Below are 14,399 nucleotides of genomic sequence, written 5' to 3'. Positions count from 1 at the left end.
ACCCTTAGAACTGGATGAAGGTATATAAATGTTAGCAGTACAGATTCCAAAGTCATCCCTTCAGCAACAATAGCAAGAATTTCTGCCCTAAGCTGGAGATCGTGGTTGAAAACTGCCAAGACAGCCAGGCAAGTGTGCATAACTGGTCCTAAGGTATCTACATGTTACTAAAAAGACAGTGCTGAGAGAAGGGCAAGTGCTTTCACAGGGCAGGTGCAAAGCAAGATCCAAAAGCACAGATCATACTAGTGAGATATTGTGTAGGGTCTGGTTCAAGTCCAGGAAAGGTTAAATCAGTTTGGAACAGGTGCAGAGAAGGACAACTAAAATAATCATAGGAAAGAAGGCAAGACTACAGAAGCTTGGCATATTTAGTCTCACAAAATGAAAGCCAAGAGGAGTACAATTACTGTACATGAATACAGTATGAATACTGAAATCCTGAATGGCCATGCTGCTCCAAGACCGCATAGATTTAAACTGATCACAAATACATTTATGCTGGAGACAGGAAGACATTCAGTTTCAGAAGAGCGGGTTTCTGACCCATTATACTTCATTGCTAGGTTCAGAAGGACAAAAAAACCCCTGAACCAACCAACCACAACAACAAAACAACCTTAATTTATTTTAAGATGTTTCCAGGAAATAAGGAGTCGTATTTCATATGCTGGCCCAGTCTCACATTCCTCGTTTCTATGTTTGTGCTAGAGCACCATGTGTGGAGAGCAAACTACAGTGTTCCTGGCATGGATGAGTTTCTAGTCACTGGCACTGGTTCTCCTGGGGGACTGCAACATCCCTGGCACCTGCTGCAAGGGAAAGGCCACCAGGGAAATTTCTGGTGGGTGTCAGGGTGTCGTGGTTTAACCCCAGCCAGCAACTAAGCACCACGCAGCCGCTCACTCACTCCCCCCCCATCCAGTGGGATGGGGGAGAAAATCAGGAAAAGAAGTAAAACTCCTGGGTTGAGATAAGAACGATTTAATAGAACAGAAAAGAAGAAACTAATAATGATAATGATAACACTAATAAAATGACAACAGTAGTAATAAAAGGATTGAAATGTACAAATGATACGCAGGGCAATTGCTCACCACCTGCCGACCGACACCCAGCCAGTCCCCGAGCGGCGAATCCCTGCCCCCCCCACTTCCCAGTTCCTAAACTAGATGGGATGTCACATGGTATGGAATACACTGTTGGCCAGTTTGGGTCAGGTGCCCTGGCTGGGCATGAGAAACTGAAAAATCCTTGACTCTAGTCTAAACACTACTGAGCAACAACTGAAAACATCAGTGTTATCAACATTCTTCACATACTGAACTCAAAACATAGCACTGTACCAGCTACTAGGAAGACAGTTAACTACATCCCAGCTGAAACCAGGACACAGGGATAACACAGATGCTAGATGGACCAACTGGGGTGATTCTGTCCTGCATGCGCTACTTAAGAACAAGGAAGAATTGGTCAGGGCTGTGATAATGAATAGGAACCATGACTGTAATGATCCTGACACAGAGGAGTTCAAGATCCTGGGGGAGTTAGGAAGGCGAGTAGCCCTGGGCCTCATGAAAGAAAGCTGTGGCTTATTTAGGGAAGAAGTACGTGGGAGGCAGCTCTTGTGGGAGCCAATTATGAAGGGCAAAGATGTTCAAAAGGCCTAGCAGAGCTTTAAAGATAATCTTCTCCAAACACAAGAAAAGTCCACGCAGGATGCTCAAGTGAAAAAAAAACCAGATACATCAGGGGGCTGGCATAGGTATACAGAGAATTCAAGGCAGAGCAATACAAAAAAAGATATACAATTGGTAGAAGTTATGACAGATTATGAGAGAGGATATGGAATCACTACTGAGGTGTGCTGAGATGTGATCTGGAAAATGCCAGGGCTGGCAAGGGATATGAGAAGCAACAAGAAGGGCTTCTGCTGCTACGTAAATGGTAAATCAGGCAAGGAACACGTGTGCCTGCTTGCCAGGCGGGTTGAGTGATACAGGAACAGCAAAGGCAGGCAAAGCCGAGGTACTTGGTGCCGCCTTCATCTCGGTCTTCCCTGACACTCTTGCCAGGCATTTTAGCCTAGAGGCCGGGGCTCCAGGAGCAGAGGAATTCCAGTAGCAAGAGGACGTTCAGGTCGGGGGTCTGCTGAGAAATCTTGTCCCATACACGTCAATCGACCCTGGTGGGATTTGTCTGAGGGTGTTGGGAGGGCTGGCTGGTGTCGCTGTGAAGCCGCTCTCTGTCATCTCTGAAAGGTCGTGGAGCTTGGGGGAGGCACCAAAGACTAGAGAGCGCCAGATGTTGCACCCCATCTTTAAAAACAGGCGAGAGGATGGTGTGAGGAGCTCCAGGACAGTCCTCCTCGCTTCTGCCCCTGGGGAAAGTATGGACCGAGTCCCCTCGGTAGCTATTTGTGGCCACGTGAGAAAGCAACACGGGCGGGGATAGCAACGCCGACGACATTGTTAGAAAGAGCAAGACTACTTCTGTACTTTTGATACGTTTATTGTACGCTTTGATCATGAGCGCTAGGCTACTAATGACCGTCTCCGGGTCCCTTTGGGAGGCTGGTGGGTGCCCCAGCCGCTGGCCTGTCGCTGGTTTCGCCAGCTCCTGGGGCACCCTCCTACTGTGGCCGGTGGGGTGGCCTCTTGTTCGGAGGTGAGGAGGCCCGAGGGCTGCCAGCCCTCCTCTTTGGGGCTCTCCGGGGTCCCCCGGGGGAGAGTTCGCTGCCCTGGCTGGGAGCGGAGGGCCCGGGCACAGCCTCCTCTGGGTCCTCCTGTGGCTCGTCATGCTCCCTGTGGGTGGGAACAGGGGCAGAGGGAGGGCTGCCAGGACCCCCACGAAGGGCAGCCGATGAGGTGCTGGGGAGCTCTTCTGCCTCGGCTGTGCCACGGCTGCTGGAGGGGGCTGGGCTGGGGGCAGGAGACCCCCTTTGGGAGGCAGCGGGGCCGGGGGCAGCCGCAGGGCTGCCCTCCCGCTCCTCGGCAGCACGGGCGTCCTCCAGGCCCACCCGGCGTCGTGCCTCCCCGCCGCACCGCTCCACGATGGTGTCGATCAGCTGGCGCACAAAGGTCCTCGTGTACTCGCCCAGGGCACCCCGCAGCAGCTGGAACAGGGTTTCCTCGTCCAGGCCGAAGAGGTGCAGGCTGGACAGGACGAGCCTCCGCGCTGCAGCTGTTTCCCAGCGGCCACCCTCGAAGAAGAGCCACAGCTCCTGTCGCAGCCAGAGCATCACGGGCCGGAGCAGAGCTGGGTCCTCTTGGAAGAGGGATGCCCAGACGTGGGGATGGAGGCTGCCCACAGGAGCCCTGGGCAGCGGCTGTGCAGCTGATGGCTGGTTGTGGGCGGCTGGATGGCCAGGAGCACCTCCTGCCAGGTGGACGGCAACTGATGGCACTGGAGGTGGTGCGACAACGTGCTCCTTGAAGTTGTCGTCCGCCTGCACCGAGTGCAAGATGGAGGTGACGTTCCTCTTGCAGAGGGGGCACTCGGGCTTGCTCTCAGCCCACCGCAGGATGCATGCATAGCAGAATTGGTGGAGGCACGGCATCACGTAGCTGGCCTCCTCCCAGCTGTCCAGGCAGATGGGACAGCGGTTGTCCAGCTCCGCGGCCATGGTCCCCACGTGCTGCGGTGGGCTGGGGGGAGCTGGGGACGTTGAGCTGCTCCCTGTCACCGGCGCTGCAGCAGCGGGTGTCACGCTAGAGAAGGAAGAGAGGCCAGGGTCATTGGCTGGCCCGCGGAGGGGTGGAAGAAGTGCCCAGGTCCCTCAAGAAGGAAACCCTCCCAGCAACCCACTCCAGGCTGAGGTTTCCCCTCCCAGCTCACCTCTGCTGCTGCGAGCGTGCCTCCTGGGTGCCCCGGCTGCCTGAACCTGGCAGGGCCGGGGAAGATCCTTGGACGGCTCTGAGGTTGGGCGCGGAGAGCTGCAAAAAACAACTGCCCGAGCCCAACACCAGCACTTGCTCAGCAAAGGCCTCGCTCGACACTCCAGACCTCGCGAACCCGCTCAGCTGGAGTGTGGGCACGAGCCGGCTGGCTGAGGCTCGGGGCCCGAATTCAAGCAGGGAGGGACGCGTGGTAACAATCCATCGCTCGGGGACATCACAGTCCATTCCTCGGTGACCTCAGAACCCATCACTCGGGGGCACCGCCGTCCATCGCTGGGGGGTGTCTGACAGGCCATCCTCACCCACCGGTGCTCGCCCCACGCCCGGGGTTATCCCACCGCGTATTATCCTGTTGCTGAACGTTTTTCTTGCTTAGCTTCTTCCTCTTTTTTCTCTTTATGGTAACAGTTTTTCTCAGGTCTCAAGGCTGTACTTCTGTGGCCGGGAACTGACTACTGCGGAATTCTTTATAGCCTCGGGGATGCTCTTTTAGCCCACACCCATGTTTTCAAGGCCTTTGCTAGTACCTGATACTTGAACCACACATCGTAACATGAGACACCCTTACAAAGCTTCTTTTCAGAAAGTAAGTTCTCCCAACAAGCCCAGTAGAGCCTGGTCCTCTGGCCTCACCAAGTTAGCATAAGGACTGTGGTCTGTTACCAACAGCAGCAAAACTGCTTTTCCCGGGCCACCAGCAGCTGCGAGAATCAGGTCCTTTTTTGCACATTTGCTGTAAACAAGCAGGCTTCCATCAGACCTGTTTACTGTCTCGGCAGTCGGATGCTCCTTCCGTTAAATGTAACATCACTGACAGAGACCTAGGAGTTCACAGGCTCCAAGTGCTCGCTGCTGTGGGCTCCACAGCATACATACGCACTCTGATAAACTACCAGCAAGGCCCTAGGCTTTGGATAACTCTTTCAGTCAGAAAGGGGACAGCACTGACTCACGTCCCTATCTCTGTGCCGTTTAAACATGCGCATCTTTCCAACTTCCAGAAGCACTGGGGTTATGTAAGGAAACCTGGCTGCGGGGAAAGGTGTACCGGAGGCACAAATACTTCCCCGTTACCTTCCCTACCACATTTTGGTTTCACTGTGTTTTCCTCCCCCTCTGCAAGGGCCAGCTGTAATTAAGGGCTTCGCCTAGCAACTTGTAAGACATGACAACATACACCTCCGTGTGGGAGACAGCAGTTTGTGGGGCATCCCGGACAATGGAAAAGAGCTGAGCAGGACAAAGCCACGGTGGCGTGAAGTTGGAGCAACTGCGCCAGGGAGATCCAGTTACTTGGAAAGGAAAATCCAGGAGTTCTGAAAAACCAAAAAGTCATCGCCGTACGCATTTGCCATCAAAACCTCTTTCTAACTTTTGGGCTTCATTTCACATCCCCTTCCAATCAATGTAAGTTACTCTATTCGCATAAGAGAGGTTTGTGCGCTCACTGAGTCAGCATACAAACGGTTGTAAATGAAGCCAGGAAGTGTGATACTCCAGCCTGAACACAGGGCAATTACCCAAAATACTTTGGACACAAAATGAAAAAAACCCAAGCACTGGCTGCCGAGGAGAAGCGCTCTGAAACTTAAAAGACGAGAGTGCTCTGGGAAAAATTCTGTGCTCCCTCAATTCTGCAGCTGATGGGAAGCAGCCTGAAGAACGACCTGGCGAGTCAAGCTCTGCCATAAGCTATTTTATGGAGCTGAAGGGGCTGAGCTAGAGGAAACACCGAGAACTTGTCTATTTAATTTAGGCCCCATACAGTGAGTCGTCCTAAGTTCCTGTACCACTCAGCAGGGGAAAAAACCCCAAATCACAGCTTTCTCTTTTCTCATTTTGTTTGCTCAAAGTTCAAATAAACGGTCAGGAAAGTCTTCCTCCTTAGCAGTTCACGGCCTTTGGAGTCGATTCCCAGTTCTGCTGAGGCTTTTACAAGGCCTCGCAGCAGTGCTGAGCAGCCACCACGTAAATGAACCCTCGCCCCACCGCAAACCGGGCAGAACCGTTTCCTACTATAACCGGCAACCACAAAAATCAGAATGGGTAGTTTACATTTAACATATTCTGAGCAGAAAAGAGTACTGAAACTGACACAAACCCTCAGCATGAGGTACTTTCCTTTTCGTGTGAAGCTCAGCGCTTGCGTAAGCTGGACTGCTGAATGAAAAGTTAAAAAAAAATCCCTTCTATCTGCAAAGTACAGAATTAGATCCGGTGTCGGGCAATAGCGAAAGTGAACAAGCAGCATATTTTAAGTTGTAACCACCCATGCAAAAAATAGCCAGCGATATTTTATCTCACGGCTCTTTTTTTTTTTTTTTTTTTTTCCTTCTTTTTTAATGGCTCTCCATGCAATGCAAGCAAGTTATTGCGTGCTGCCAAGAATGCTGGATTCCTACTAGCAACAGTCAGCAGTTTCTTTTTGGTTGCGAAAGCCCTAAGAGGCTTCGGCTGTCCAGCAGCTGCGTGTCAGAGCCTGAGGTGGATGATGACAGGAGCAGCACCACCAGCTGTGTGCGCAAGACACGTACGCATCCACACACTCCTGCAGGGAGAGGTGTCTCCTGCTTTCCCTTTGCATTGCAAACGCAGCCTGCTGGCCCCAGCTCTGCTGCGCTGCTGGTAGGAAAGTGTTATGAAGCCAAGCTTACTGTAATAGTGAGCTAAAAGGTGAGGTGTTTTTGGTTACAAATGTTAGGTTGACAACGTGGCAGAGTAGAATTTCTCAAGGCATTACACGATACTGAGAAACGTGGGGTTTAATTGCATGGCGGTGTTAAGTTAGCCTAACATCAGCATCCTCTTTTGCAGAAAGACAGCCTTGCTTAACAAAGAAAACGCACTGGGAGATCCCACACCTACTGGTGGAAGAGGTTATAAGGAGCCGGGGCGGGGGTCCCTCTTACCAGTGTAGTGGGCTCGACTTTAAGGGTTATCTGTAGCAGGGGTCTCTCTCTCTCTCTCTCTCTCTGCATTGCCCGAGGAGTACCAGGGGAGACGGAGGTTAATAACTCATCACAGGTAAGCACTAACTATTGAAGCCGGCCCTGGCGGAACTGAGGTCCTACGCTGTCCCATCCACTGCACCAGTTTCTGTGATAAGCAAGTAACCTCCTGGGCTCCCTATTCGTACGCGTGGGATGGGAGTGAGGTGGGGAGGATAACGCAGAGAAGACGGTACAGACTTCCGGAAAGGCAGGCAAACAACTCACAAACGCTGCTTACAAAGCTTGGGATGACTACGGCAGAGAACTACACTAAGTTCTAAAACTTAGTCTAAAGTCTAAACTTGTGCAGTACGCGCATCGTAAGGCTTGTCAGGATTCCGAAAAGACCTTCGGTCTTCGAGAAGCTTGTCCTAGGTGTAGCAATACGTTGCTCTCAGCCTCTCGGAGGAAAGCCTCTCCCCATGCCGAACCGGAGATTCGCTGTGGTGACAGGCGAGCTTCTTTCCTGCCGCGTCGGCCGAGGTATCTGCGCGCCGCTCAGCGCCGCTGAGGCACTGCGCGAATGCTGAACGGGCCCGCTGCCTTACAGCAGTGCGGTGGGGCGAGACTGGGAAGGCAGCGTTGTTATTACCCGCTGTGCACACGCAGGCCGACGGAGCAACCCGTGCCCTTCGGCCTGCCGAGGCAAGGTGCCGAGGCAAGGAGCTGGCCGGCTCCGCGGCACAGCCGCCTCGCAGTACGCGTGCCGGCGAGGAGATGCCGAACAACCCCAGCTGCCAGCCACCGCAGAGCCGTCGGAGGGACGGCGGGTGGGCCGGCCGGCCTCAACGACCCTACGCCACCCACAGCCATCCTGCAGAGGGCTGCAGCCTTCAGGCCCCCCTGCCCCCATCAACGCGTGCGTACGCACGCACGTATGTATGTGCGAGTAACCTGCAACCGCCACGGTAAGCGGTGTGCACACGCAGGCGGCCGCCTCATCTCCCGGCCCCCTCGGACGCTCGCAGGCACGCCCCCGCCCGCGCCTCCTCGGGCACCCGCTGCGCGGCTCAGCCGCGCCGGCGCATTGCGGGCGCCTCAGGTGGCGCCGCGGGCGCCAGGCGGCCGGGGCGGCGCCAGGCGGCGGCAGGCGGGCCCGCCCGTGGGCGCCACCCCGTCGGGGGCACCGCGCATGCGCGCCCGCTCCTCTCCCCGCTCCCCACGCCGGCTCTCGGCGGGCGAGGAGCGGCGAGCGGCCAGCCCGCGCAGGCGCACGCCGCCTGCCCCGCTCCCTCCCGCCGAGCGGCGGCGCGCAGCCGCCGCCGCCCCCCCCCCGTCCCGTCGCTCTTCCCTGCCCCCGCCCCCCCCCGTCCCGTCGCTCTTCCCTCCCCCCGCCGTCGCCTGAGGCGCGGGGGCTGAGCGCCGCCCGCACTCCGCCTCCCGCCGCGCCGTGAGTGTGACTGGCGCCCCGCGGCAGAGGGCGAGCCGTTGCTCCGCGCTCGCTCTCCTCCTCTTTTTTCTCCCGCTCCTCCTCTCCGCCTGTCCCGCTGCGCTGCGGCGGACGCGGGGAGAGGACCGCGACCGCGACCGCGACCGCGACGGGCGGCCTGCAGCCGCCGCCGCCGCCATGCAGATCACGCTGAAAACGCTGCAGCAGCAGACCTTCCGGATCGACATCGACCCCGAGGAGACGGTGCGGGCCCGCGCGGGGGCGGGAGGCGGTGGGAGGGCCGCGCTCCGTCCCCTCCCGGGCTCGGGCCGCGCTCCCCCTTCCCGGAGGAGAGGAGAGCGCGGCCCGGGCCGCGGCCGTGGGGAGAGCTGGGGGGGGGGCTTTCCCCGCGGCGGGGGGCGAGTGGGGAGCGGGGGAGGACGGAGCCCTCTGCGGGGGGAGGGGTCGGTGGAAGCGGACGCGGTGACGGCCCGGGAGGAGTTTGGGGGTGCGGGGGGGGGGTGAGCTCCAGCGTGGGGGAGAGGAGCGGGGCGCTTCGGCGGGGGGCGGGGGTGATGCGGGCCCCTTTCCGGGAAGCGAGCGGGCCGTCGTGGGGTGACCCCTTTTCCTCGGGGTGCAGAGGGGTCTGCTGCTGGGTGCAGCAGCGTGACTTTCCTAGCTGGAGGGAAAGGGGCTGTTGTGGCCAGCCGCCCAGCGGATGGACTTTCCTCGGGAAGTGGAGGGGAGAACGGCTCACGTTGTACGCCGGCGGAGAGGAGCGAGAGCGACTACAGGAAGCGAAAGTTTTCCCTTTCGGGAATAGACGTGCCCACGCCCGTGGGTTAGTGGGTAATGGGGCAAAGTAGTAAGCTCTGCTGTTTCCTACCGGGAGTACGGGGGGGTGGGTCGTGAGCTCTTGCTGGGGGGGGTGGGTAGTGCAGCAGAAGGAAAATGCGGTGCTTGCTCTCCGCGGATTCCCGCCTGGAGAGGAAACGTCAGGAGAGTTGTAGGGCTCTTCTCTGCAGAGGCGCGTGCTGGAGAGGAGCTCGTGAGCGCTTCCTCTTAAATGCATCCCGGTGCGCTTAGGCAAGCGTGTGCTGTGTTTGATGAAGGTGGGTGATTGCGGGGAGGCTCGATTGTTTTGCCTACAGCGTGAGCTGCGGGGATGCGTCTGCGCTTAGGAGGTGGGGGAGCGCGTGTGAGATTCCGCTAACCACCGTAGCAGGGCGAATGTTGGTGTGTCTCCTGCAGAGCGGGCGTTGGCGAGGTTTGTAACAGAGTTAGTCTCCCTTACTGGCGGGTGGCAGGGACTCTCCCCTTCTAAGACTGGGAGGGGGGAGAGGACGCGTTGTGGTTGCAGGCGAGTGTTTTCTGTCGGCAGGTGGGAGTGCTGGGAAATCCTCGGGGAAAGAGAGCGTTCTGAGATGCGAGGAAGGGCCCCGAGTGAGTCTGCAGGGTTGGAAGTTGCCTTGTCACTTGCCTGAGCGCGGGTGGTTGCCTCTGACGGCCGAGGCCAGACATCCTTGCGGCCGCCTCTTGAAAGATTTGGGGAGGTTGGCGTCTGAAGGTGTGTCTGCGGCAGCCTTTCGGGTGACATCTGGGCAGTGACGCTCTGGAACGTTGTATCGGCTCTTAGAAAGTGTGTTCCTTTACCCTCTCCCACTTCCATCCTAAGAAAAGTGAGGGGCGGCGGTTGGAGTTGGACTAAGGGCTCATTCGGTCGAGCAGCGCGGCAGAGGGAGATGGCAAACGTCTGGCTGAAGCACGTGCTAGAAACCCTCAAGGATTTAAAACGTCAGTCTTCACCCGTTACTGAGAAGAGCTCTCTCTTCATCTCTCCTCCTGTGCTCTGTGTTCAGGAAGGTCAGGACCTTCCCAGGGGAAGTAAAGTCAAGGAGAGGACCGAAGGAATGGTGCCGGTCGAAACCCCTCACCAGCTTACGAGAGGGCAAAATGCATTAGCTAGGGGTTGGGTTATGGGAAGGGAGACTGCACTCTCTGTTTCTAACTGCAGTTGCTACAGTAGCTCAGTAGCTGAAACAAGAATGCTTCTCATGAGCCTAAGGACTTCAGGTTTTGGCTAGGAATGGGTGGGAAGGTAGAAGAAGCGTGGCTAGGATTTGAGGAGAACTTTGTTTTAAAGTGAGCAGGGTGAAGCCTTGATCTTGTTAGCTGCAGAGGTGAAAAAAGTGTTAGCGTCTCCTTGCTCTGCTTCTTAGAAAATTGCAAAGAAATTCTGGTTGAAAGTTTGTGAATTGTAGAACTTGGTGAAGAGAGGAATACTCCTGAGCCTTCAGCTAGAACCCAAAGCTGTTAAAACTGGAAAATGCTTTGAGAGGGAATCTGTTAAGCAAGTGTTTCCCAAGTATGTGTTTGAACGCTCTCCGTCTGAATTTTAGAAATACCCATTGTATCAGAGTGCACTGGTTTCTTAGGTGAATTTTCTAAGGCCTTGAAGCAAATGTGTTTGGTTTGGGGAGCTCAGGAAACATTACTTTTAGTCTTTGAACTGTATGCGCGTGTTTCTCTGCTAGAGGTGCGCTTGTTTACTTGGAGCTGTGCCCTGTGCTGCGACAAGGCCAAAAATCGCCTAGTGGTGGTAGGCCCAGGAAACTCGTGGCTCTGAAATTGGTTTCTGGCTCTAGCAATTTCTCCCCTTCTTCTCAATACCAAGTTAACCTGAAGAGACTTGATGTTACAGCGCAAGGTAGTATTCTAGCAACAGTTTACGCTTGTAATCGAAAGCTGTCGTTAAAACTAGTAAGGAACATGTAGACTAACCTTCCAGGGAGAATTGGAAGCAACACATTTCATAGTAACCAGTTAGGCTTGTTGCAGCTCTGACACAAGGAAGTGTTGTTTTTTTCCTGCTCAATCAGACGGTTGAATTTTTAAAGTTCAAAACATGCTATTAATGATGCGGCTTTAGTTTTGGTTTAGTTGTGTTTTAGAGTATTGGCCAACGGAGTATTTTGACTGAACAAAAACTAGGCTTGAAGCACGGCATGTTCTTATTTGTGCAAGGGCTAGATGAAGACTGTCAGATATTTTGACTGACCAAAAAAGCGGAGGAGACTGAGCCTCAGGCCCTCTTATCTGAGAAACGGAGAAGTTATGAAATGGAGAGGTTTTTGCAGGCAGGGCTGGTTTTGTTAGGCTTTGGCGGTAAAACCTCTGGAGGGCATGGGAATCAGCGTTGGACTCTTTGTGCTCTGCAGGAACAAGGTGGATTTACCCGTTGCAATCACTGTGGTGTTCTGAGCGGGGGCAGTGCAGTACTTGAGCACCCAGGCTTAACCAGGACGAATGAAAGCGTGCGTTTACCTATAGAAGCTGCTGCTTGTGTTTGTTGGCTGTCTGTGAGAGAGTGGGCACATTAAGCGTTGTGTTAGGAGCGAATAACAAGCTCTGTCTGATGCAGACCTGTGTAGCCCGCACCTCTTGTTTGAGGTGGCGGTGATGGCATGGTAGGCTTCTAAATCTTGTGCTTCTGTTGTAGTTATCACTGTGGAGACATGAAGCAGGCTTTTAAAAACCCTCGACAAACATTCTTAACTTTCTTTGAAAGTGAAATACCAGTTGAAAGTAAGTCTGTCCTGTTTCTTTCTGAGCTTCCCTGTGCTGTTAACCTGGAAACCCAGTTGCTGAAATGCAGAGAAGTGCAAGGAATCTTCAGGATGTCAGTAGTCTTTTGGCCGCGGTCTCTGTGTCACATGGTATGGGCTTTCACATTTCACTGTTCCGCCACAATGTTTGAACACCCAGGATATGCCTGCTTGTTTAACACCGTGTCAGCAGGGCACCGAGTTGTGGAAGTTTGGGCTTGTGTATGTTCTGGTGCATCCTTAGTACGTTTCTGCTTTATTGTTGAAGGTGCGTATGGGGATTTTTGGATGCTAGTGTTATGCCCCTTTGGTGCTGGCAGCTCCTGGTTTTTAAGTCTAGAAATTTAGGCTAGATGCTAACGGAAGCTATATTACCCGCGTGCGGAGTGTGCTGCAGCAAAACTGAAGCAGGATGCAAAGGGTATGTAATAAGGAAAAAGTGAGGTTTGGCATGCATTTCATTTTTGCAGGTGAAAGAGGTATACTGCAGGGGAAAAGAGATAGTATGCTCATTATTTTTCAAAAGACAACGTCACAGCAAGGAATTTGTGTTTTCTGGTTTGTAGGGGGTGTAAAAAACCTTTTGGCTTTGTAACAACAATGAGGTGGTACTCTTTAGTATGTACACGGGGGGGGGGGGCCTGTGAGGAAATGACAAGCTGCTTTAATTCTCTCCAGAGAGCGCAGTGATAAATTAGTGCAGACTATCGTCTGAATGAATGGAGTGTGATTTGTGAACCCCTATGAAAGCGAGCACTATTTGTGAACCCACAAAATTTTATCGGTTACCTCTGTTTGTATCTATTGGGTTTGTATGTATTGAGAGCTGTACTAAAGCAGCTGATAGAAAAAGGAGGTGAATATTGAAAGCCTATGTAATTTTAAAGCATCCTTTGCCTCAGATCTTGTTCTGTCTGGGGCTAGGAAAGATGTGTGGAAACAAATAATGGGTGGTTTTAAAAGGTATCAATCGTGTTTCTTGGAGCTGTCCTGGTAAACTGTGGGCTTGTGTTGGAAAACCACCTCCTGATGTAGCAGCATTAGTGAAGAATAAGGGTTAACGCGATTCAATATATAAGTGAATGAATTGTAAGTAGTAGTACATTTATCTCATAAGAAAGTGATTTTTTTTTTTTTTTTTTTTTGGTGATGTAAGAAGATTGTAATAGATTTAGTTTTGGTCATTGTGGTTTTGCTGAATTTGTAGTTTATTGTACTTATGAGAAGAATTAACTTTCGAAACAGTTCTGCAAGAGGCAGAGAATATTGCCGGGTGAAATGGTAAAATCTGACTTTGAGGCTTGTCACCTATGAGGAAGTACGAACTTATTCTGACGGCCTCCTTCCTACCTGTGTTTCAGCGTAGGTTCATCCTGCAGCAGTTGCCGATCAGAGGATTGTTTTTATATTTCCCCGGGAGTTTATAATCTTAGTGGTTGGAGGAAAAAATGCTCTCATGATCCTGTTCAAAATCCAGAAATACCCTTCTAGGTATTGAAGATACCTTTCTGTCTCAAGTCCTGATGTTTTTCTCTGATTCTTCTTTGATTTTACAGCAGGTGTCTTTCTCCTCTTCCAGAGGATTGTTACGTTGCTCTTGCATCTCCTAGGATTTAATTGGTATGTACTTGCACAGTCAGAGGAGGTGTGAATCTGGAGGGCTTGTACTTGCTGCTTGAGGTTTGACAGATGACTCTGCAAAAATGGTAGCTTTGGAGACTAGCGGAATAAGAGTGTCAGGGAGCATTTGTGTTTTTCTTCATCGTTTTTATACTTTTTTTTTTGCAGACTGTAGCATTTTCAAGTTAGGTTCTCTGATAATTGATGTTTATTTTATGAACTCTGGGTCTTTTTGCTAGTGCTTTTCTTTGGTGGCTCGTCTTTTTCCCTGTTTCCTGGCGAGGGTTAGAATTTTCAAGCAAGGAAGTTGTTCTAATTCTTGGCTGAAGCAGGCTAGGCTTTCACGTACTCAGGAGCATTTTCCTTAAATTCTAGTGAGTGTTACAATATAATTTGTAGCGTAAGTTATGACTACAGCTGATTTTATTCATCTTAGAATATGTTTTTGCATGTTACCCATTTTTCAAGGGCGTTGGCTCTATGACCGTAATTTTACAACTGTTTTATTTGGAATATTCTTATCCAGTTTAGCTGTCTGCAAGCAAAAGTTACCTTGGTACTTTTAATAATTTGTCAATATCCTGTGCTGTATTTCTCAACAATCCAAACTTTCTTGGACCGCCGTTCCCAAGGTGGCCGCTAAACCGGGAAGTCAAATAGACAGGTTGTACGCACTTATGGATAGCTCTGTGCATAATTGTCCCTGATATTTAAAGTCTGTTTTGCAGGGATGATTGGTAGGCAAAGATACCTGCCCTTGATACGGATAACAACAGGCTGGAAGGTGTTGCCTTTGGAACTTAACTGGGAGTGGAGAGTCTGTGTTAATTAAAGAATAATATGAGCAGATGACCGCGCAACTGTCTACAGTCTCAGCACTGCCCTTGAGCGTACAAGGGCATGTTTACCGGCGAAC

General features: G+C 52.6%; 2 protein-coding genes across 14 annotated transcripts in view; one reads left to right on the top strand and one right to left on the bottom strand.

The window, feature by feature from the left end:
* Positions 1 to 2,496: 2,496 nt before the first annotated feature.
* On the bottom strand, positions 2,497 to 7,733 carry LOC138683878 (polycomb group RING finger protein 2-like). Its single transcript, XM_069777083.1, has 4 exons — positions 7,192 to 7,733; positions 6,809 to 6,869; positions 3,838 to 5,215; positions 2,497 to 3,710 (listed from the first exon to the last, which is right to left on the bottom strand). Exons 3-4 carry the CDS (start codon positions 4,122 to 4,124, stop codon positions 2,633 to 2,635), a joined length of 1,365 nt encoding a protein of 454 aa, XP_069633184.1. The 5' UTR covers positions 4,125 to 5,215; positions 6,809 to 6,869; positions 7,192 to 7,733; the 3' UTR covers positions 2,497 to 2,632.
* Positions 7,734 to 8,169: 436 nt separating this feature from the next.
* Positions 8,170 to 14,399, top strand: part of LOC138683887 (uncharacterized) — a 28,601-nt gene continuing 22,371 nt past the window's right edge. For 9 of the 13 annotated variants that reach the window (XR_011323361.1, XR_011323364.1, XR_011323360.1 and 6 more), the window contains exon 1: positions 8,171 to 8,522. The gene's annotated coding sequence lies outside the window, so the exon portion shown is untranslated. Of the gene's footprint in view, positions 8,523 to 8,934; positions 9,100 to 14,399 lie in introns of those variants that run through there. The other 4 variants (XR_011323363.1, XR_011323362.1, XM_069777104.1 and 1 more) reach the window with 3 other exon arrangements.

Source organism: Haliaeetus albicilla, chromosome Z (genome assembly GCF_947461875.1).
Source record: "Haliaeetus albicilla chromosome Z, bHalAlb1.1, whole genome shotgun sequence".
In the NCBI taxonomy this organism is placed as follows: Eukaryota; Metazoa; Chordata; class Aves; order Accipitriformes; family Accipitridae; genus Haliaeetus; species Haliaeetus albicilla.
Note: the sequence above shows the minus strand (reverse complement) of the source record. Positions and strands in the feature narration are given on the sequence as shown.